The 24,941-nt window shown below is 45.3% G+C and overlaps 2 protein-coding genes across 3 annotated transcripts in view; one reads left to right on the top strand and one right to left on the bottom strand.

Annotated features, from left to right (window-relative positions):
• The window catches only part of LOC142585548 (uncharacterized), a 209,922-nt gene that overhangs the window by 168,644 nt on the left and 16,337 nt on the right, over nt 1-24,941 (bottom strand). The gene's annotated exons all lie outside the window — the stretch shown is intronic.
• LOC142585547 (zinc finger BED domain-containing protein 4-like) lies at nt 220-17,857 on the top strand. Its single transcript, XM_075696380.1, has 4 exons — nt 220-612; nt 2,878-3,237; nt 5,892-6,353; nt 7,996-17,857. The coding sequence occupies exons 1-4, from the start codon at nt 442-444 to the stop codon at nt 8,908-8,910; spliced, it is 1,908 nt and encodes a 635-aa protein (XP_075552495.1). The 5' UTR covers nt 220-441; the 3' UTR covers nt 8,911-17,857.

Genomic DNA, 24,941 nt, shown 5'->3' with positions numbered 1-24,941 from the left:
ACTATTTAAAACATGCAACCTGTTGGCATTACGCAAGAAATATTTGCCTCCTAAACGAGCAAATATGGTATTCAACAATTTTCAATTGAGTGAGTATAACGTGAACAACTATATGGTGGCGATCAGCGACAGGAGCCGCGCAGAATGTAAGCCGCATACTTCACCGCATATAAGCCGCACATCGAGAATGCGTCCACCCGGCGGCCGTTATTTCCAGACGAGTGTCCTGTCAGGCGTTCGCGTTGAGCAACGCTATTTTCCCGCGAACAGCCAATGAGGTCGCGTAAGGGAAATTTGATGATGGCTTCTTCATTGCTGCCCCTAAACCTAACGCAATAATGACAGTCGGGAGGACGCAGGCTGCCGGCTCAGCTCCCAACCGTTACCTGCAGTGTCGGCCAACGTCGGGCGTATGCGACCGGCGCTAGGAACGTGATCGTCATGGCCCTAGGCAGCTGGAACCGGTGCGGCGGGCGGCCGCCAATCTTCGAGTACTATGTCACCGAGTTTCCGCTGCCTGAGGAAGGAAACTTCAGGGCGATATGCAAAGTTTGCAACACCTCCATCAGCGCGTCCCGCCGAGCCACATCGAACCTGATATCCCACATGAAGGCGAGTCCCACTGATGTGTGCAACGTTTGCCGGCCTGTCGGCGCAGCGCGATCGTTCCTCACCCCGTAGTTCGGCTAGGGAGCGTCGTTAAACAGCCGCTTGTATAAATAATGACATCATGGTCTCCCCCGGCGTCTGGCGCGCGCACCAGACATCTGGCAAGCTAAGCACCCGCCTTATCGTTTTTAGTAAAGTCCTGCTGACAATCGCCTACGCCGAACGAGCGCGGATGAGTCGAGCAGTTGCGGTTGTTGACGTAAACACGGGAGTTCCTGCCTCTGCGACGCAGTAGCTGCCGCGGTGGTCTTAATTAATTGATGCACCTTTGTCTCTATGCGTCTCAGATTTTGTATTTTTCTCTCCTGTCGCGCCCAGCCGCACGCGTAGTAATAGTTTGATAGTTTACTGCAGTTCGCTCATCGTTAGCGCAGGGAAGTTTCCTTTGCGCACGTTGCGGGGAAGGTCTTCACCGCCTCCCCGTTGTGGGTAGCGCTTGATGGTTCTTTGATCATGGTAACTGCGGGGAGGCAAACCTGTAAACGCGAGAGCCCGCATGTCTAGAATAGGCTGGATAGTAATGTCTTCAAGGAGAGGGCACGTATCTCAGGGACGCTTGTAGGTGCAGTTGCGATCGACAGGCAGGCGTGCCGCGACATTTGGTGCTCCAATCGATAGTATAGTTTTAATTAGTTTTGCCTAATTATCCTGTCTGCTGGCGCAGCGCAGCAAATACCGCGTTAATTACGGAGCGGCGTAATTGAATCCGGCGCGTGCAATTCACCGATCCCCGCCGCCCTCACGCTGTAAAGAAAATTAATTTACCCCGCAGTTCTTTTTCTTCCGCTATCGTCGCTTTTCATTCTTTGGTTATGCTCTTGGATTATTAAAATAAGAATGTTTAGTGTGAAACTGCCACACAAATCATAGGTTGCAATTACCACTGTAGCCTAACTGCATGTATATGCATTTAGGGAGCTTAGAACTTTGTGCATTTGAATATTATTGTTATTTGTGTGACAACAGCACAACTTCAAGTTTGATCAAAGTTTGACTGATCAAGTCCCATTGCTACCCTTCAATCTCATATATAGCCGATGCTGTCAAACTACATAAATGTACTTTTAGGCAGCTTATACATTTTGTACTTGAGCACGACTTTTAGTTGCTTTCTGCTACATGACACCAGCACAATTGCAATTTTGATCAAAGTTTGACTGATTCTTCAATCCCTTCTATAAGACTCCTAGGCCCATATGCAACCAATGTTCCAGTTTCTTTCAATCGGTGTGTGATTTTCCTGAGCACCAGTATCTAGGCAGCATGTGTGCATTGTTCATTTTATATCATGCTACTATTACCGCCATGCGCTTGTATGCATAGTGCATGCATGCTGCTATTATCATCAAACCACAAGTAGGAAAATAACCATGAGTGAAGGCAGTGTACCAGTGTTTGTAATAGCAGATGTTTCAGCAAAGTGTCAAAGGGCTATCAACAGGCAAACAGCCCATGCTTCTTGAAATTACTTTCGATTTCTCAAACTACACTGCTGCACAGTCTTCCTTGCAGGTTGTTTTTCTTCTATCTGATGTCCTGAAATTGTGAGTGTTGCTTAAATTTATGAAAGCACCACTTGATGCGCACATTCACAATGTTGTCAACATATACAACTGCCTTTTTGCAGGGATTTGTGGGGTGCTGGGTCTTGTGCAGTGACAGCTGCCTCTTTCTGTTTGGCTGCAGCTAGTGCTGCTTTCAAGCATGCAGGAAAATGATTGTGTAGCACCGTGTGTCTGCACACACCTTAGAAAGAATGGTGCCTGCAACTCCATGGCTCAGCATATGCTGTTCAGCATGTCTTATGTTGTATAGGATGCCTAACTTCCATATACATAGCCGCACTCCAACCTGTGCATTCATTCTATAGGCCACAGACACACACCTATACATCCAAAGAGGGAAGTAATAATAAACTTGTGAAATGCTCATATTAAGGAAATAACTGCAACATATTCCCGATTCCAGATATCTTTTGCTGTATGGTGACTGCAACAACATGTCGTCCAGATGATATCATGGCATGCAGAGAATTCATGTGAATGAATTCTAAAATACACACTACGAAATAAGCAATCGTTTGCCACATGCTGTGGTATAATTGAAATGTTATTGTATAATTACTTAGTCAACTGTTATGTGCTAAAGCAGAAAAGAACACCAGATAAAGTTACTGTGCCATCTTTACAACTTTTTCTTCTCGTGCAGCGCAAGCACCCTGGTGTGTACCATGACAATGGCAGCGCTGGCCGGATGATGGACGTGGCTAGCGTGCCTCAGCTGATGGGCAGCAGCGGAAGCAGTCAGCTGGGCTCAGTGCAGCAATACGTAGATCAGCGGCAGCAGCAAGTGACAGATGCACTGGTCAGCCTGCTGGCAGGCAGCCTGCTTGATCCAGGCATTGTGGACACGCGCGAGTTCCGACGCCTGCTGAGCCTGCTCGACTCGAGCTACGAGCCACCCACGGCATCGCAGCTGATCTACGGGCTGTTGCCTGGCCGCCGCTGGGGGCTGCAACAGCGTGCCATGCTGCTGCTGGAGACGGCACAGAGTGTTGCCCTTACACAGGTTTGGAACGGTTGTTCTTCTTATAAAACTTTGAATCTCTAGCACATGGTGATGATAATGATGATTCATTGTACAAGGAACAAACCGACCATGCGGGATAGGCCACAAATCGAGTGATAATATGATTCACAAAATTTCTCCCTTTGTTTCTTCTTTTTAACAATGGCCTGCTGTCTGGCATGTTTCTTAAAAAAGTTCCGCAGAGGTTTTGTGGGTGCTACAACAGATATGTCATTGATAAGTGTCATCTGGTAAAAAGCAAGTTGAATAAGTTCACAATGCTGTGCTCCCGCACTGCTGTATTTATTTAATGGACAACTATGCACCAATTGTTGGAAGTATAAAGGTAATGTTGCACCATCAGACCTCACTTGAGACAATGTACCACTACCAGTGTAGCAACCTAGTTCTCCACTCCTTTGGAACACTAGGAGAACCACAGGCGCCTACCACCATAGCTTAGATAACACACATTCCACAGCTTGAGCGTGTATAGACATAAATTCTGGTGAATGTGAAAAGATTCTAGTAGGAACGCAGGTGAATGCCTTGATGCTAATGCGTTACAAAGGGAGTAATAAGTATGTAAAGTACTTTGTTTCAATGCATAAAAAGTTTAATGGTGGATGGAGCTCGCTCTAAGGGTGGCACTATGACACGATACCAACTCGCAGATAGCTTTTGGCTGTAGCCCAAATATTGCAGCTTGCGAACACGATCAATCTATCATCAAGTCCCACCATTCATTATTGGAGTTGCATAAAGTGGCAATGAGCACTTTGCATCATTGTAAAAGTAATTAAAGGCTCGTTTTAATTCTTACGCACCTATTGCGATAACCAATTAAACCATAACACAGCATGCATGTGTGTTATAAAGCAGGCTGATAATGGTCTAGATGTCACATTTACTTTGGAAGTTGACCAAGTCATTGCAGCGTAGACACCAAGAAGAATTTCTCTGTCAATTGGCCCTTCTGCTCGTGCTTCATTAACTCCAGGCACTGCACTTCCAAGTACAGTTGAGCGCTGTTCGTGCTACCCTAATGGGGCATACAAAATTTCTCTTTATTACCTGCAGCTGAACTGTAAAGGTGCATTTAGAAAGCACAGGAAGCTTTTAGCACTTATAGCATGGTCATATTGGAAAAAAGTTAGAATTACTTTCACATCAATATAATTCAGGTGTGCTTAACTTATTGTGCAAGTGGCTACTCATTTAGAGTGCGGCCCTTAAGTGCCCGTTCCTGTGTTGTGCGTTGGCGTCCTCAGCGTAACCTAGCGAACGAGCACAGCGAAGAATCAAAGAGCGAACATGGAGCGCAGCAGGAGATGAAAGACGGCGATAGTGAAGATAGTGCGAGGCGTAGAGCACAGGAGGAAAGTATAGCAAAAGTGTGAGATGAAAAGCGTAGTATCGCTCAAAACGGGCTCTGTGGCGACGACCACGACAAGGTAGCACCAGATTAGTGCGTCGTCGTTTGTTTGCCTATGATGCCATCAATAAGGCATGCGACGAGCGCTGCATGAGCAGAGCTCTGTCTGCGGCGGCTGCTGTGAATCGCAACACACTTAACTCCATTTGCAGTGTGCCGCACAAGACAGATTGTCCGTGCCAGCCAAGCTACTCACAAGGTTTTCTTCCTAATATAAGCCATGTACCTATATAATCATAATGCAAAATACTTACATGCATAATCTTTTCACGTATAGAGCTGCACTCAAATTTCGCATTAGGGAGTATAGTAATTGTCGGTGAATTTTTTGCTAAAATGAGTATAAGACAAAAGTAGGAGTATGAAAATGGTAATCTTTCAAACCATGTCAAATAGCACTTGCATTGGCTTTTATTCAAGAATTAAGGGGCCCCTCACTAGGTCTGACCATCTTGAGCTGACAAGCGCAGTGCATACAATGCGCACTAACAATCGTGTCTGCTAAGTATTACATCCCTAAGTGCCGCGGAAAGAGTTTAATTTTAAACCAAGTGCCGCTTGCCCTCCTTGTGGGCGCCGCACTTCCAGCTGGAGAATCGACGTATATCACGCAAGTGCACCTACGCACATGGCAGTGCTATGACTTCACTCATAGTGACTTTGAGAATGATTGAAGGCAACATCAGCTATTTGTTTAATCTGTTGCTTCAATAGATGAATTAAAGCTTATAGAAATAATAATACGCGCAACCCAAACGTAGTCATCACGTGATCCTTCGGCTCCGGTTTGGGGAATGCAGGGAAGGAATTTCGCTTGCGGAGGCTAGATGGGGCAAGTGGAGAGAGTGTCTGTGTTGGTGGTGACGCTCGCCTCCTGAAATCATGGGCTTGTGCCGCTTCAAAAATGTCTATCTCTGCTATCAACGAATTAATTATGAAAGAATGTTGTCTTAGAACATTCCTTTGAGGGCACGTTTACAACTTCCAGCGTATAACCAAAATTTCCTATGTGGCCTGGTGAAGGGCCCTTTAAGGGCTACATGTTTGGAATTCTGAATAAGGAACTTTTAAGAAAACAATCCTCGTGGAAGCAATGTTTCTTAAAATATATGCAGACACGTATAAAATATGTGGCAATGTTCATTGTGCACAAGAGAATGAAAGTGTGCAAGTATGTCATTCTGATGGCAGTTCTCTTTTCTCCGTGCTCCTCTCTCAGGATGTCTGGCTCGGATCCACATCCTGCGTGAGTGTGTCGGCACACTTCATCCTCAACTGGCGTCTGCGCACCGTGTTCCTGGCCGGCCGATACTTTGTGGACGCTGATCCTGCCGAGAGCGTGCAGCAGCTGATGGCCGAAGCACTGGCGCAGTATGGGCTGGGCGAGAAAGTGGCGCATGCGGCTGTGTACGCTGCGGCGGGTGTAGTTCGCAGCTTTCAGACGTGCCTCCCTGGTTTCTCGGCCTGCGAAGAAGGTGCTGCTTTGCCAGGGTCAGCAGGGGCTCTGCCAGGGGCAAGCGACGGGGACTGGAGGCCTCTGCCAGGCAACTTGCTGAATCTGGATTCTAAGGACCTTGGACCACTCTTTGTGGAAGGTTTGGGGTGCTTTGCAGAAGCGCTGCAGACTTGCGTGGCTGATGGCCTACTAGATGACCTCCATCTTGAGGCAGCAGTCAACAAGGTTGGTGGGCTGCAGACGTCGCCTTATTCAATTTTGACTGAGTGCGCCTCTCCACTACCCCTCCCCACACATTTATTTAGTTATCCAGAAATATACCTTTACGTGAGCCAATGCAATCTTTTATTGTGGCGAATATAAAGATGGTGATAGATCATATCCTTGCAAAACATATATTAAGCTGGATTCACACTACAGACGTAATTGCAAACGTATCAGTCACAAGACATATGACGCACATTGGATCACTTCACAGCTGTACTCTGTTTCAGTAGTTCCTTGCAGCACAGTGGAAGCTACAGGCTCCTTCGGCCAATCAGGGAGACAAAACAAATCAAATGTGCCCTTCCACACCATGTCGTCTGCTAGCGGCGAGCACTGCAGTGCAGGTGGTGGCAGCATCTACTAAGACTGCAAATGCACAGCGAGATAAGTTGTGATAGCAGTGGTAGAAAATTTGTTCCATATTTGCTCTGACATCGTAAAGGCATGCCTCTTGAAGATATTTCAAAATACAGAGGAGGAGGAGGAGGGTTGAAGAGACTGCAAAAGCATAGAGTTAAGAAGGAGCACTCAGCCATTGTGTCGCCCCGGATGGTGGCGCCATCTCTTGATCCTTCTTGTAATATGAACTTGTACATGGTGCGCTTGCTGCCATCTCTAAGTGCTGCCGTTTTCTTAATCAGAGTTCATGCAGGTTTACTGCACTCCTTCTACACTGTTATGTGCATGTTCAACGCTAACTTATTCATTCCTTTTGAGTAAAAGAGCAGCTTGGAACAATACCACACAAGCAAGTTGGTGGGTGCCATTTTCCAAAGGACAAAGCACTAATCAGGGGGGAGTCCTCTGCGATGTTGTGGCTGAGCCGACTACACATATAAATTTAGCCACTGTCAAATCATGTAATTGCTTGTACTTTTTAAATACAAATTAATGTCTGTATGGCAGCGTAGCATGATTTTTGTTCTTTCCGCATTTTCGCTCAAACAATAGAACTCTATCGTCAGTATCATAGAGCCTCAATAACTATTTTATTAAAGAATGAAGCAAAACCGCGCAATAAACTGCCCTGCAGCCTGCAGAAAAACTCCAAAGTGAACACTTGCCAACAAGACCACTTGTCAAGGCCATTTAGTCGTGTAACAGGTCACTCGTGTACTTTAGTTGGCTACTGGCGTGGCAAGTAGGGGGTGCGATACTAACGTTTCTTGATGGTGCTACCACATTTATCAATTTCAATTAAAAACTGGCTCGTTTTCTTTAAATCCTTGAATCTGAGCCAACCACAGGTTTTCGAATGTCATTATTTGAAAAAGAAAAGCTATCGGCCTAGTTTCTAATAGATACATTGTTTATACACGTTTACTGGTAGAACCCAGCATTGTACTGATGCTGCAAGCATGAGCAAGTCTACCATGTCAGTTTTTTTTTTCCATCGTAGCTTTCATACTATAGCATACATTTAAATACAGAAGCAGTCACAATGCTCAGTTCAGTTTGCTTACTTTAGATTTCACACCTGCTCCTACAATAATTGCTAAAGCCCAGCTGCAATGTGGCTCTTTTGCAGCACCAGTTCTTAATTGCATGCAATTTCATGTACTGCAATGTTTATATCTCTTGAATTCATACACATGTCCAGGTCAGTGGACTTGTTGAGTTGGCTCGGGGCCTGCCACAAGGGACTCTGGATTCAGTCCGCCAAGCGGTCGAGTCTGGCTGCTCCACTTGGCACGGGCAGCTGCGGGTGGTTCGCGCCACTGCCGGGTCGCCCCTTGAGGTCTTGCAGGGAGCTGCACCTGCCCTGGGCTTCACACCTGATGACCTTGAAACTCTCCGGGAACTGTCCGAGCTCATGGAGCCTTTCGAGGAAGCCTTCCACCTCAGCCGTGGCGAAGGCCGTATCACAGCAAGTTACGTGGTGCCTTGCATCCGCGGGCTGCGTGCCCACCTCGAAGCAGCTCGGCCTTTCCGGCTGGTGTCAGCCGCAAGCCGCCTTGCCGCAGCCCTCACCACTCACCTGTCCAAGTTCGAAGGGAGTGAGACCTTCGCACTGTGCTCCATGCTAGACCCACGATTCAAGCTTCGCTGGTGTGCACAGGAGGGGGAAGAGCGGCAGAGGTTCACAGCACTGCTGAGCACCAAAGTCCAGGAGGCAGACGGTGACCGAGACACAACGTCGCCGCCTGAGTGCGACGAGCCCCCGTGCGAGCGCCGCCAGAGCAAGTTGTTTCGCTACATGAGCCCTGGGGGAGGGTCCTCTGCCGAGGGCCCTCAGCACCAAGCTGCTCCCCAGTGCTGGGAGGTGAGCAGCTACCTGGCTACGCCGTGCTTGCCTGAGACGGGGTGCCCCCTTGACTTTTGGCGCCAACACCAGGGTCAGTACCCAAAGTTGGCCCAGCTGGCCTGCCGGCTCCTGAGTGTGCCTGCCACGGCGGCGCACATCCTCCGTATGTGCCGTGTGGGCGGCAAGGTAGCCAACCCTGCCGATTTTCGGCTTAACGGGGTCACATTCGAAAATCTCATGTTTGTCAAATGTAACCAGGGTCTCAGGTAGTTAGACCCATCATTGCTTTTTGAGTGCGCCGTTGTTTAATCCAATGCATGCCAAGTACCCCAGTGGTGTCCAGCATCCATTTTATTAACTGCAGCCCAAGATCCAGTCATTGCTTCACAGTCCACTTGGCCTGCTTTCATATAAGTGCTGAGCAAATGGGAGTAATTGAGCTTTGCCAACTGCGTAAGCCCAGTGGTTGGGCTTCATATGCAAGATAGAAGTGAAGGTTGTTTGTTTGTCAGCGGGAAATGTGTTTTTATAGAATGCTGTGACACACCTGTGAGATTTTAAGAAGTGCAGTGTTTTGTCCCTTGTCTTTCAATGGGGCATAAAACTGAGGACTCCACATGTTACAAAGCTGCGTTTACAATGTGGTTAGATTGCCTGAACACACAATGTTACCAGAGCCTTCTGTGTCAAGTCCTGCGAGTTTTTCTAGGTGTCCTGACAGTGCTGAAGTTTCTTTTCCCCAGCCATTTTATCCGACAGGAAATGACGTTGCTAATAACACTTTACTAGAACAGCAGTATATGGCTCATCCAATGCTTATAATTTGTCTGATTGCATACCTGTATGCCTATGGCCTGGCCGCTATCACCTCTTCTACTTTCTCATCAAGCAAGTCTCAAATTTTCCTACTCCTCCACGATCTCTGGGCTTTCCTCACCAGTGCAACATGTATCTGGCACACTGGTATCTTTTGCAACTGTCACGCTTGATCCTTGTTTGTGGGCCCTATTCTTACCACTAGCAACCTGTGCCGAGTAGTAGCCATACACTGCTGTCGCAGTAGGTGTTGTAAGCAAGTAGCGAAGGAACTACTACACCCAGTGACAAACCAAGAATCGAGTACAAGCGCCTCCCACAAGATCGCACTATGCTTAACCGTTCATGCTTCTCCATACCAAAACATAACTCACAAAAGACGCCAACGTTTGAAATGCCGCATTTTCCGGAATAGTCTTCACCCAGTGTATAGTCTGCAAAGGCAAAATTGGCTTAAAATAAGAAGTTTATTTAGATAGTCTGTGTCACTGCATAGTCTGCAGGCACGAACTTCAACTGAAAATTGGATTTTTAGCTTGTCTGCAACCAGTATTGGGGGTGAGGACATGCCGTGGCGCCTGAAGGACTTGTAAAGTTGGATCACGTGTTGGAGTGCCTGCTTCATTGCCATTGCTTTTTTTTGCACCATACGGCCGTGGAATTTCGGCTGGTCGTAGTAGTTTAGCGCAGCAATGCTTGTTCTGTATGAGAATGTCTGGTGTGTCTCTATGCTAGTTAGGGCCAGATTTTGCTCTACGTACCATTGCAGAAATAGAAAGCACGGTAGCTGCTGCACAAGCTCTACAGTTGTTAAAACCCGGTGACAAACTTTAAAGTGTGCATATACGTGTACAAAATAGGAAATCCAATTTGCAAGTGTGAAGCAGTTGAATACGTCAAGCCAGATACACATGCACAACTAATGTAGCCAGTCATGCTCGTGCCACAATGTATCTCGTAAATTGACAGCCCTTAGTCGGTTTGAACATGTCAAGGAATCTTGTAGATGTTCAGGACTTATTAGTATGCTTTATTTTGTTTTGTTTTACTTTCTCACAGAATGCATGTGCACTTGCATCTATTGCAGCGTTCGTGCTCTTTGGCCATCTGCATGCCATGAAATGTGGCTCCATTGTTTGCATAACTCAACGCTGCAAGTACCTTCGTCATCTAATAGTCTCTGTAGCGGAATTTTATTTTTCTTCCCCCCCACCCCCAGTTTTATCGGCCATACAATGCGAGGCCTGCGGGATCAGCATGCGCCTTTATCGACCTGCATAAGAAGTGTATCATGCCGCTTAGTCCCACAGTGTGTCTGCTTGTAATCGGACTTGAGCGAAAGGGCGCTTATGTAACGAGCATTAGGTACTTGTAGGCAGGCGTAGATGCACTTTCAATTTCAAGGTTATCCCCTTTCTTTCTGAGACAAAAAACAGTGGCAACACAAAAGTGAGAACGCACAACACCTTGACGTGAGAGCAGTGCAGTGACAGAGCGTGGTTCGCCGAGTTTGAACCTGTGTCTCATTCACATTCGTCTCAGTACGCGGTAACACAGATTAGAAACCTTGCTGTAATTTTCAGTTTTGAGTGTAGCAGATGCCAGAAAGTAACCAAAGAAAAAAAAAAAGCATGAAACTCTGAAGTGAGCTAGAGTGTACTCGTATTTTTGTTTTGTGTTCTAAAGTTTACATAATTTCATCTCCTCCTTGTATGTAGTAGTCAAAGCCGTCTTTACCTGCACTTTACCATCTTTGCGTGAAAAGACATGCCAAATGCTCCCCCCCCCCTCTACGGCAAGCTATCACCAACTGTAGCCTGGCTATGTCTTGAATGTTAACAATTTTGGACAAGTTAATTTGCTGATATTAAAATTTCAAGGAGGGATCTTTCACCCATCCAGGCTGTCGAAAAAGTCTATGACCAGTTTACGTTTGCATTGACATCATGCCACTACATTCTGAACAAACAATGTGACCAAAAGAAGAATAAATCCTGACCTTAGGTGGGTATATTCTCCAATGAGCATGCTAAAGAGCTTCTAAAAGGGTCTGGGCAACTTGTTTATGTTCTGATAGGGCAGGCAGTACTGTTCAACAACAATTGGCAACATTTGTGAATGATCAAACTAAAATAAACCTTCTAAATTGCGGGATAAAATCACCATCCCCACACTTGCCATGGCGAAGAGGTGTCACGTGCTCCAACTTCCTACACAAGAACAATTGCAGCACTAAAGCTTCTAGTGGTGGCCCTCGCACCCAACATAGTAAGTAAGAAAAATTATATTCAGCCAGTAAAAGCCTGGGTCCTTTATCGGACTGCATATAGGAGTCAAATCTAAAACCTGTCAGACTCGCTCTCATCGGGGCTGTCAGGACGAAACAAGTCAAGAATGTAGGATTGTCAAGCTCACAAATCCAAGCACTCAAAGGTAGCCACTTGCAGTATTGCTGGCAGCATTCATTTGCATATCACAAGCTGCCAATACGAGCTATATGATTTGGCATGGGCGAACTTGCAGGTGCAGGCTGGCCTCGTTTTCTTCAATGCACCTCCGATATTTAAAAAAACATATTGTATAGCCTGCACTCATACATAGTCCTCACCCCACGAAATTTCAACTTTTATAAACTTTTATAGTCCGGAAAATGCGGTAGTTCACCTCTGAGCTAACGTAACTGGCTGCTGCAGCTACTACACAAATTCTCCTCAAGCTGGACAGTGGTGTATCTGCCATTGCATTTTTGTGACCTTTTTTTCATAGGCATGCACATGGGACCGCACTGTTTTATTTAGTGCTAAGTTTCTATGTGCACCGTATGACGGCATTTCATTGCTAATCACCCTTGGCGCTTTTCATGATTGCTATTGCATCACCATTGAAGCTCTCTCTTGACAGTCAACAAGAGGATACAAGTGGAGTCGCAAAGAGAAGTGACTGTAGCGACTGATTTTTGCTAAGGTTTCCTGGACTTCCAGAGAGATAGACAGGTCTCCTTCCTTAATTGTGTCTGTATTTAGGCCTCTGTGAATATTGTGTTATGGCTTTTACTTTGAAGAGGTAAGACGGGAGATGACCTGGTGAAAGAATCTCAAGTGCCACAAGCTTTTGCAGTGATGCGACAAGCACAGCGCTGTTATGAGCTTCCCTTATGAAACCGATGCCAAAGGCAACTGATGCAAGAAACAGAATGCATTCATTAGTACTGTGAAACGTGAAGGTTGCACCTTTTTATGCATGCAACCTTTTTCGATGGCCAGTATTCAAACCACATAGTGTGTGGTGTGCCATGTGGCACTCTTGTACATAGACAAATGTCAAAGGACTCTGCTGCCCAAAAGACACGTGTTGTGCTTCAGTCTTATGACAGCCACCAGGCAAATAAGTTGATATAAGAGTGTTTGTCGAGTGACAGCGTGAATGGGAAAGAGAAAATGCATTTGTGTGACCAGCCTGTAATTTTTTGTGACCAGGGAACATTGCCCTGACTTACTTCATTGACAAAAACATAAGATATCCTGGACCTGGTCCGTGTGCAACACTGTATAACATACCTCTATCAAATGCACATTTCAAGGACCATTGAAACCAAGGATGATAGAAATGTGCTAGGTCAGTTGGAACCATTAGCGAGCTCATGCAACGTAGCTGCTAGAGCTAATGGATTTTGCTACTCATTGGTTTCGGTGCCTTCTGGAGGTGTGCAGGTGATGGGGACATAGGAGTAGGCTGCCAGGTGGCTGTTGTCTGACTGCAGTTGTTAGACGGTATCAAAGATGCATCTCTTACTATTATCACGGCGTTTATCACATCCTGTACATAACACATCAGTACACGCATTGATCATCTCCAAGAAACTCTTTGAATGCACAGATGTGCCATTTTTAAAATGATTTTTGTTGCTTGACCCCTTCAATCTGTGTGTGGTGTGACCGTGGTAGCACATTGTGGAGCTGTACCAGCTTCTTTCTTTTCTTCTTCTAGCATCTCCAAATATATGGCAACTGTCTCTGAGAGATTTTAGTCTAGATGAATCGCTTTGCAACTAAAACAAATCTATTTGCGGGATAGCCATGGAAAGCAAAGAAGGAAGCCTTGCCTGTTCAAAAGTGTTACCTGTCACTGCATGTGGGCTGCATCTATAGTTCCTCATAGCGCTTTCCATGATACATCGGGTTCACTTCCTTTCCCTTCAGCAGTTTGTGTTCCTGTTGTGGGCTTCCTCTGTCAAAATGTAAACACTATACATATATTCATTTCCCTCCACATGATAAATAAGAGGTGAGCATGCCAACTGTATAACACATTGTGTTTCATACCTTCTGTCTAAAGGGAATGGCTTGCTTCTATGAAAAGCCAGGGGTCTCGAGGTGAGGAAGCACTGGTACTCATTAGAGGCACAGGCTTCATTTTACAGCTGACTTCTGCACTCAGTATAGATTCATGCCTCCATTTAGTTTGATTGCGAGTGTGTGAAGGCCAATTCCAGACGGAGGCAGTACTCTTGGCAGGGTTAAGGGGGGAGGGGGGCTAGGCACGAACATGTTTCCATTGCAGTTGGCCTTTCAAATTCAGAGCAGTACCGCAAGGTTGCCCATAAAGGTGGATGACACAGCACGAATCTACACTCCTGTTTCTATGCATGAGCTGAAAAGAAATTTGCCTTTCATGAATTACATTAAATTTCTTTAAAATTTACTGTTTTGAGGATACCCCTCTTTTTCCTTGGTTTGTTTATGCCCGCATCGCTCTCACTCACTTGTTCAGAACTGTAAAAAAAAATGATCGCTTGTTCTATTTCCTATTTTCTGAAAGAAGAAACTTTACTCCTAAGCAAAAGGAAGTGGCCTGATGCATCGGCTCTGAGCTCTGCAAACTAGCTGCATTCACGCGAGAAAAACTAGTGCGCTAAGATTCATAGTCTCAGCCACCTGTGGTTGATGTCGACCTGTGCTTTTGTTTCCTATTACGACGCCCAAAAATAAGAACGACAGAAATGCCAAGAGTGGAAGGGAGGTACAAAAGACCCTTTGGATCCTCAGGACAAGTGCAATAATGCAGAACAAATGCCTGCGCATACCTGTGTAGATTGCATTTGATGGCAAAGAAAGGCAAACTAAACAGCAACTATTATTTGCCTTGACGCCCTGACAGGGAAAGTTCCGTTGTAGCCAGGACATTTAGAAATTGTTGGCGCCCTGATTTATCTTGCAAGGATTTCTTTTTTTCTCCCAATCTTGCTCCAGTGGTTCCAGCAGTTGGCTGTTCTGTAGTGTCACCTTGAGGTGTTTCGTCACCCATTTGCAGAAAACTCGCGCTGTCGATGCTGTGTCCACACGTGGCATGCATTTCAGTGGCAGCAAAATGCTAAATTAGGTGTCCACTGTAATTGAGGGATGTGACATTCTTTATGCTGACTCTGCGTCAAGGAGTCAACCCTCAACCAGCGCTCCTTAACTTTCTTTTTGATCAAGATGACCAATTCCACCCATTTAAGCGGATTCTGGAATAATGGCTTTCAACAGGTTACCTATCAGATTCTTCGTGTACTTGTCCTAATTTTTTTAGGCTTGTCGGCATTCAAGCTTTCTTTTTTCTCTTCTCCAAAGAATTTGGTGTACGTTATCACTTTCCTAGGTTATTTTGTGTGGTTATATTTCTGCGGTGTGGACTGGAATATTCATCTTGAATCCACAACTCCCATTGGGAACAAGAAGAGCAACTGAAACACCACAGCAATCATTCATTAGAACAAGTTAGTGTTGTTAACTGCGGTGACCAAGTCTTAATATTTTTCTCACATATTTTTTACAAATCTAGACATCTCCCAAAGTGCTGTATGGAAATTATGCTACATAAAGTGTATCGTTAAGTCAAGCAAGCTGGAGGATACTGAAATAGATCATATTCGACGTCTTTCCTTCCCTCCCCACCCTCTCTCTCTCTCTCTTAATTGTCTGTTCTGTGATCAATGTGGGACTTGTATGGGCATGCTCCAAGTGGGCTAACCACTTGTTGGCCTGAGTTCATTTGGCCAACCTGTCTTTGACATGCTGGACAAATGCCCGTAGGAACAGCAGGTATTTGTAAAGCGGACTAGTCCAACCAATACTGCTGGCACATGTGAAAAGGTTTTTCAAGGCAGCGGTTCTTTTTCGGTGCATTGCATGCATGCACAAGCCTGGACACATCATTCAATTGAAAGACTCGTCATAACATTAGGTCGATATATCAGCATGCGTCAAAGGGCAGCACGCGGTTTCTTTCTGAAGCCCTCCTTTGATGACCTGAATGCCTTGTTGGATGCCCTGGATGCCCTCTTTCTTTGAATGTCATTCCTCTTTTGTTCGAGGTGGTACCAAAGCTATAAAAATGCCATTGCTTTGGCAGTAGTGCTTCAAATGTAGATTTCTGCTGCCTTGTTGTTAGCTATATAAGATGGTTCTGAGCTGCAGGCCTTGTTGATATGAATTTCACTTAGGTCCAAACGCTAGGTGAACAGAGTGGTAGACAAGCATATCTTTAGTATACCAAGGTGAGAGTAAAAATATGTTATTTTGTGTGGCAAGGTGCAAGCTTCGATGTGGTGGCAGCTAGCAACGGAAGAGCAATATTGAGTGCAGAGGCTTAACTGGAATGGGAAAATTTTGCCAAGGAAGCAGAGACAACAAAATGTGAACACCCAAACAGAGATGCACACAAAAGAAAATTTGTGTTAAACAACACTGATTTGTTTTGAAACGAAAGGTCTGACTAGCAAATGCCTTGTGACTAGCACAACTTGTGATAAGTTTTACTCTGCCCTTAACGTCTTGTATGGATCTGATTTACAAAAATTAACATTATCTTGTAAACCCTTCTTGATCATTGTGTCATGTACACTGCTGTTTTGTGTGTGACTTGTGACTGCCATCAGTGTAATTTGACAAAACAGCCAGTTTTGCTGCAAATGTTTACGTAGAAAGCAGTTTCAGTCAGCCACATTTTCAGCATAAGCGCTGACAATAATCAGCAGTCCCAGTGCTTAAAATGAGCAGGAAACAGAAATTCAAATTTTGTGAATGCATTACAACAGTAAACCACAGGTTCTTGCTATGCATATTTGTTTTGGCCAAAGATGTAATGTTTTCTCTCTTAGTTCAATTATTAATTGCATTAAGTTGGGTTGTTTAATCAACATACAACACGAAGAGAAGCAGAAAGGAAGTCCTTCATGCTGTATATGCAGTCGCACTTATTTACATCCTCCCACAACTTGGTTTCCACTTAAGCTAGTGACTGTGCATTAGCATGCACTGCTAATGACAAACATAATTTTTTTTAAAGTGTCTGCTGCGAGTCAGGCTAATATTTAGTATATCTCATTTTAAGGCATGGCCACTGGGTTTGTCCTTTCACAAACCACTTGCATTGCTACCCAACTAATCAATGTTTTTTCTGTAATTTCTTACGCAACTGAACTGTCATACACATGAGTTGTAGACATGCCTCATTCTGCATAAATTTCACTATGCCCGAGAATGTGTCCTTCACTTGAATTGAGATTGAAAGTCATAGGCGTGATGCTTGTACAGTCTACACTTCTCATCACATACTTGGCCTTTTCTTTTTCGATAATTGCGAGGGACAACTGTAAAGGGTCTGTGTACAGTTAATATTTCTTTACACTTTCTAAGTGAGCCATTTGAACTTGTATCATACGTGATCATTTGTGGTTTCAAAGTGGGCTTGGTTAAGTTCAGCAAGCACTGCATAGTGCTGCTGTCACATTTCATTCTCAGAGAAGCATTTCATGAACCATCAGGTTTTCTTTTAATGTGTTCATCCTGATTTGCATACCCATTGCCTACATAATTGGCTTTGTGACCTGTAATACGATGTGACTGCAGTTTAGAAGTACGACAACCTTTACTGTAATGCATGCATCGAGTGACATTACTCTAATTGTAAAGAAAGCTATTGCTTAAAAGTGAAGCTACATTGCACCTTTGAAGCGCAGTTTAATTAATGCACTGCATTTATTTGTCTGTGTGTTTGACCCTAATTGATCACGCTTAATGCTCCTGCTGTTCTATCTGTGTGCTTTTTCCTTCTATGTGTGTGTATGTCAGCAGGTGTTCAAGGAACGCCAGTTTTATTTATTTACATTGTAAGCCATATACTCAGCACATGGTGATGACTAGCCTCTTGATTAGCAGCCCACAAGCCTTTTGTTGTGGGTTGCATGCGAGTTGTGTGCAGCTGAATAGTGTGTCTATTCTGAGCAGGCATTTGTGATCGAGTCCTTTGCTTTGCCAGTGCACTTGAGTCTCTTGTACATTTTTTATATATACAACATGCAAAAGAGGACGTGTCATTAGAGTCTGACTCTTGACAAATAAAAGAAGAAAATATTTGACTTCAAGTCTCCTTCAATCTTGTAGTTCACGAAATGTGTCTGGCACATTTGTATCTAATTTTTTGTTTTGTTTTTTTCCAAGCCACCTCATCAAACTTTGCCACTGTGCACAAGGCATAAAGGCTAAAGGTGCTCTTGACTGGGCTAGTGTCATTTATTTGCTATATTGCTGTCCTCACTATACAATTCAATGCTGAGATACATTCCACTACATTTAATTAGATTTCTCGGCTAATTTGACCTGGCCAGAGCCCATACAATCCTACAGGCTAAAAATGTTTTTTGTTTCGAACCTGAAATAGGCCCTCATCGGATAAGTCAAATGGTCAGCACGCTCGAGAGTAGCCCCAATGGTGACACCAATATGCGGATTATACTGCCACAGCTTTCTATCACCAATGTTACTCATACCTTGTCTTACATCATTGACAAAGTTATTCCTCGGAATTTCGAGAATGACAGCCCACAAACAAATGTCATGAAACGCAACACCGACAACGCATGCCTTTTATGTTAAATCGTCTCAGACTAACTATCAAAAGTGCGAAACAATAAAAGAAGCCTGAAAATTATGTAATCTTTCTGGCGCGACTGCACTACCTCTGGGATCGGCCCACGCAAGAGGCCGCATTTCTACCAGAAAGCTTGCTTTTGTGCATAGCGTTAGCCAGCAGCGTTTTCTGGTAAACATTACGGTTACATAAGCTGCAATTGCCGAGAAGCGTGAGAAGCACTCGGGGATCTTTGAATGCTATCGTGTTTTACTCTTAAAGGCAGAGCTTAAGTGTTCTCTAAGCTTCTGTGCGTCCCAACATATCACTCCGTTGTGCACAAAAAGTCTTACCAAAGATGCCATTGTTGCTCCCCAATTTAAAACACCCGCGCCAAAGCGGATGAGTTAACGTGACCACCACGTCTCCTCCCTCAGTACTGCTCTCTGTGAATCAAAGCTGACATCACATGAGAGGTACCATATAGTTTAAAGTAGGTAGCGCCACTCCGATTTTTCACTCTCGTCATTTTCTCGCTTAAAAAAGCTCTGTCCTCACTGCGAATGACGAATTCATTATTACAGAAGCGTAATCCTTTAATCTAGCTCTACCTATTATTTTCCTTCGGCGACTTTCACACACTTTTTCACATTAGTGACATGTCTAATAAGAACCCACTTTAAAAAAAAATTATGGGGTTTTACGTGCCAAAACCACTTTCTGATTATGAGGCACGCCGTAGTGGAGGACTCTGGAAATTTCGACCACCTGAGGTTCTTTAACGTGCACCTAAATCTAAGTACACGGGTGTTTTCGCCCCCATCGAAATGCGGCCGCCGTGGGCGGGATTTGGTCCCGCGACCTCGTGCTCAGCAGACCAACAACATAGCCACTGAGCAACCACGGCGGGTGGTAAGAACCCACTTAAACTTTAATAGCGTCCCTGAGCTGTATTGAGGTCTTGGAAGGATATATATGAATTTCTAAAGTGCTGAAAAACGCGGCCATAATGGGAAGACAGGACAAGCTTTGTTTTGAAGACGAGGTAGTCAGTTATATGACACACAATAACATCATTTTTCATCATCTTCGAATTGAGAGCGTTGACCTCTTCTGACGGTGCTACGGTAAGACTGCGTAGAAAGGTAACATTGACTCATGCAGGTGAGAACGAGGTTTGCCGTGTACACGTAGCAATATATCTTGCAACTAAAATTAGCCGCTTAAGTCATCCATATGGCCCTCGCGAATGCTGCAAACATGCAAGTGCAGAAAAAAATCTGCTGTACCAAAAAAATGCAAGCACGCAAGCATGCTTTGTGAGTTACGTTTGTTCCCATAGGCGAGATTTGACAACAATCACTTATAGATAAGATTCACATTGCAGGGCACTTCACTATGATGTCTCTCATAGGTACGATCAATCAGTCAATTAAAATTTTCGTCTGCTCGCAACTCGAGCTATATACTCGTGGTCATGGAGGAAGGAAAACATTAGGAGGGACCATCGCCCAACACGATTGAAGCCAAACCTGGTGGCCCAACGCGTGATCACCCAGTGCAGTTGCTTTTAGCGTTCCCACTCTGCAGGCAGAGCCATGGCAGGGCAGCCGAACAAGCGCGCACCAAATAAAAACTACTGACACACTACTACCAAACTACTACCACACATCTCGGCAAATCTCAATTCTTGCTCTGTGATCTCGACACAAGAGGTCACGTGTTGGGCCACCACTGAGCAAATGTATTGGCTTCACGGAGCGTTTGCTTGCCAAGGATGGCTGGGTGACGTGATACTATCTCCTAACTTTTTTTATCCTCCATGCTCGTGGCCAAAGTCCAGATATTCCTTGAGGCGTTTTCTGTTTCCACGAAGGAAGAAGTGCCGAGTACTATGCTTAGAGATAGTGAGCAGTGTTTTAATATTTTATATTATTATTATTATTATTATTATTATTATTATTATTATATTATTCGACACCGTTCCGTAAGTTGCACACAAGAATTTGCCTTCATCAGCTCAAATATGCGTCAGTCGTCTAGAATGGCATTTCTAGATCCAAATTGCAATATATGCCACAAGGCAATTAGTTGAAAGTTTAATTAGTGAATTTTTGTTAAGTCGATCATGCATTTCAATTTCTTGTGCAAGTAATGTCCGCCTCTTTGAGTATAGACCAGCTCATGGACTAGAATTGCGCTATCTGCCACAGATAATTAATAAAAGTTTTTGAATGTGCTCACTGAAACACCCGGTATATGGACCTGAAGGTGGACTCTTGCAGAATAGCCCCCCTGCTCTTACTCCTTCAACGCCCCTTGCCACTTCCCTGTCGAAAATGCCTTGCCGCCTTTGCTATGCTTCCCTTCGGAGTGGGCTCGCTTTCTGTCCTGCACTCAACTGTAATCTTCCTGGTGGAGAACCATGGTATCACATAACGGGGGCCGTCCTGGGGCCACGAGGCACCGGACGAGGCGATAAGTCAAGATGTTCGTTTTCTCTCCCTCTCCAAAGCATGAACTTCAAAGGAAGTGTAGACCTTTTCAACTGATGTCATAGTGTACAGGCCTGCTATTCAGTGGGTGTTGCTCTACACAGAGAATGCATTTATTTATTTATTTATTTATCAGCCACACTTATTACACGTCGATGATGACTTGATGGCCTTGGAACGCATCCTGTGGGGAAGGAGGTGCCGCGCGCGCGGGGTGCAAAGGAAGGAAGGAAGGAAATCAACTGTATTCAAGGTCCTGCAGGCCACCAGAGCTTTGGGCTCTCCTGTAGTGGGCGTCTCTCACGACGGAACCGGGAAGTTGAGTTTCCTGGCGGCGTCGTGGACCTCTTGACGGCCCAGAGTTGGGGAGCGAGTTCTTCGCTCCGGATTGCTTCTTCAAGCTCGCGCTTGTCCGGTTCGGAGTTTATGTGAGCTTGCGAGCACGGCCAGAGTAAATGATAGACGTTAAGGGATCTATTGCAATTGGTGCAATAAGACTTGTCGTAGAGCTCAGGCACGTAGTGGTGCAGTCTGTTTTGCGTGGGGTAAAACAAGCGAACGTATTGCGTCATGCTCGGTTCACCGCTGACGCCCCTTGCGGCGCTTCCGCTATTCGTCACTGCAAAGCGACATTACTTCTTGTACACCGCAGCGACATTGCGACAGTGTGCCGCGAGAGAATCGCAGTGAAGGAATGCAACGTTCGCGCGTTATACTGAAGCAGCAAACTTTCAAGAAAGAAAAAAAAAGAGAAGCGGCGCCTACCGACGACACTTGTGCGGCCTGCTCTCTTTTATACATTCCCCGTGAAAGGGCGGTCGAGACGCGAGCGTGGTGACTGCTGCAGCTGCGCGCTGGCTGCAAGTTCGCGGCGCATTGAACGACGACGACGACGTCCGCACCGCGACGCGCCCATTGTCATGCTGAACAGTTGTGGTCGCATTTATGCGGTTTCGCTGACCTCATTTCTCCGCCGCCCTCCACCCCTCTCCCCCCACCCCGCAAATACTTCTCCGTTGGTCTTGGGTCCAGCGACTCGCGACTATAACGTGAAGCGGAGCACGAGGTCGCGGGTTCGATTGTGGTGCTCGGCGACCTCACTCCTATATGATGGAGGGGGGAATTGAAAAAAAAAAAACGCTAGTCTGTTTAGATTTATGCGCGCGTTAGAGCACCCCAGGAAGCCGAAATACATATTTGCAACGAGCTATTACAAAGTGCAGAACACCTACGTTTCAAACCTTTTGCGCAGCAAGAACAAGTCTATCGCAACTGAGCACACCCGCCAGCGATCAGGCAGAAAATAAACGTTCACATATATTGAGCGCGCGTGTTTGGCCAAATAAAGAACGAAGGACGAAACAGACTGATCCCGATTTAATTCATAATCGGAAAGTTTGGACAGCTTGGTATACATTTCTAGCGCCGTTTCTTAGTACAAGCACCGTACATACGCTACTCGCGCCATTTATTTGAACAAGGCGTAATGAGCTCAGAAAGCTCTTGCATATGTCTTCTGAAGCTGTTGCCAAAACTTCGTGTCGTTCACCCATGGTCGTCGGCCACCGATATGGGCCGAAACAGGTTTGCTGAGCCGCACCGGGCGTCATGCACATCCATTGCAAAGACGGAGGCAGCTGCGCTGAGGCAAGCAATGGACGCGTCACCACGTGATCTTGCAAACATGGCGGCCCCCACTGGATGCTGTCAAAATCCACGAAGTCATGGTGAGCTGGTGAGGGAACTTCAGGACGGGGTCGCCACCAATCTGCGCCTTTTTCTCTCTCTCTCTCTCTCTCTCTTCTGGCTTAACAACTCTCTTCCCACGGTAATTAACAGTGTCCGTTTTGCAATTGCATATAAACGTTATAAGTACTAATGCACTAATACGCAATAATACAGTTTGCACATACATATGCACTAATACACTTTAAAGGGACACTAAATGAGTTTAAACCAATGCAGTTTATAATGACAAAGTATTCTTTCAAAACTCTACATTCGTTGAAGTCGCTGTATAGATTGATTATAAGGAGAGACAATGGGGGTCAATGGTAATGTTCTCTTATTATAACCCTGGCGGCGTACGATAGTGGGAAGACGGGAATTCCGATTTTCTTTTTTTCATATTTGTACCGTTGTGGCTCAACAAATGTGTTGGAAACTTGCCGAGTTCAGTCTTCTGCACGTTCGTAGTACACTGTAGTCCACTTTTGCCGATAAGTAATTACCTAGGCCCGAGCAGCCGCCGCCAGAGAATCCATGACGTCAGGGCATAAGCTGGTGCTGGAACATCAAGGTAGCGTCGCCACCCGTCTTTAATTTCTTGCTCCTTTTTTTGGCTTGCCAAGCGTTCTATCACGGTGAGCGCGACCTTGGTATTATGGAAATTTAATTTACTTATATGTAACTCAAACTATCTTTAGAGCGTGGTAATCACGCTGCATGAAATGACTTGGACCAAAAGCCGGTTGACGCCGCGGTTTAACTATGTCGCAAATATATTCCGTGTGTGTGTGTGTGTGTGTGTGTGTGTGTGTGTGTGTGTGTGTGTGTGTGTGTGTGTGTGTGTGTGTGTGTGTGTGTGTGTGTGTGTGTGTGTGTGTGTGCTTCGGCCCTATTGCAACGAATCAGTTTTTGCGATTATAGATATGGTGGATAATGTCAGCCCCCAAAATTTCATTTCCAAGCTCTGCTCTAAATTTAGTGTCGACGAAAATTCAGAGAGAACGGCTAGACCTACATGCAACATTAAATTAGTAGGAAATTATTAAAGTTGGAAGCTATAGGGGCGCTATAACGTAGAGCTATTCCAAACTGTTTGAATTCCATTTCTGCCATTTACCCTCCATGTTAGGTAAAAAAAATATCGTGCCACGCCCACCTCGTCTGCCTGTCACGCGACCTCACGACAGTGCGAGAACTCCCCATCCGATATGACGTGTTCACACTGATTATGCATGATTGGGCCGATCAAAATATAGTTGTTTTTTTATGATTCTACGCCTTTTTCGCCAAAAGCTCCCCCTTACTGTTCTAAATTTTTAGGATTGCGCCCACTTTGCCTGTCTGTAATGCGACGCCACTAAACCGAGAAAACTTATCACGTCAAAGTGACGTGTACGCACTAAAGTTGCATTAATATTATGCCGAACAAAAGTGAAGTTTTTCTCAGAACAGCCTGAGACTAAGGAATAGAAGATGGCTGCCCGCCGATCGCTATGGCACTGGCTATACTCGGAGCTACCGGTGAGGATGTGTTTGCGTACAATAAAAAAAATATTGCGCGGCAGCATAACGTTGTCGAGCCTTTTCGGCTCGTATGCGACATCGCTCCGCCAACTCTTCTTCGCTGAGGAGCCGTTTTCGAGGCATTTTTAACTTCCTGTTGCACGCCGCCGCGATTTTCGACCAGCCACCGCAAGCTAAGCAAGGGGAAGCGGACCAATCGCAAACGCCCGGCACCACCCTCTTCATCCGGTTATCTACACTGCGCTAGCTCGGCACCACCGAACCCTCTCCCCTTCTTCACGCTAGTCGCCTCTTGACCGCCAATTAGATAAGAAAAACATGTCAAGGTAGCCAATGCTGTCCGCTTTAAAAGTAAACAAAAGTGATCTCCTATAAACACGAGGAGAGCGTTTGATTTGGGCTGCTCAAACAACGCTGCGGCTCACTGCCAGACGCTTGCGTCAGCGGTTACGTAAATATGATGTCAGGAAGGTGGAATAAAATCAGAATGGAACAGTTTTACGTTACACGGCCGCTGGGCAAGTTTTGAACGAATTCATTTGTCGGGGATGTTGGGCAAATCAAGCGTGATGTGTGACGCGTTGTGCCAAATTACAAAACCGTCGACTATAATTGCGCTTTGGAGCTCTGTAGGGTATTCAACAGGACGTCGTATCGCATATCAGACGTTTTTTTATTTTACGCAGAATATAATTTCTTAAAATAGCATATTCTGCTTATGAAGCCGGATTACTTGAAGAGGCGAACATTGATTCTGCAAGAATTCAAAATGCATAATCAAATATTCACCGAAAATTCACTAATTAGGTTTTAAATAATTACGGCACATACTGCAGCTTTCGAATT

The sequence above is a fragment of the Dermacentor variabilis genome, chromosome 6 (genome assembly GCF_050947875.1).
Source record: "Dermacentor variabilis isolate Ectoservices chromosome 6, ASM5094787v1, whole genome shotgun sequence".
Lineage (NCBI taxonomy): Eukaryota > Metazoa > Arthropoda > Arachnida > Ixodida > Ixodidae > Dermacentor > Dermacentor variabilis.
The sequence above is the reverse complement of the archived record's forward strand: the minus strand, read 5'-3'. Positions and strand labels throughout refer to the sequence as shown.

Bases quoted from the DNA above. Each gene is read 5' to 3' on its own strand.
- LOC142585547 (XM_075696380.1), top strand. From the start codon at position 442: ATGGCCCTAGGCAGCTGGAACCGGTGCGGCGGGCGGCCGCCAATCTTC. The intron at 613-2,877 runs GCGAGTCCCACT...CTTCTCGTGCAG, and splicing joins ACCTGATATCCCACATGAAG to CGCAAGCACCCTGGTGTGTA. The intron at 6,354-7,995 runs GTTGGTGGGCTG...ACACATGTCCAG, and splicing joins TTGAGGCAGCAGTCAACAAG to GTCAGTGGACTTGTTGAGTT.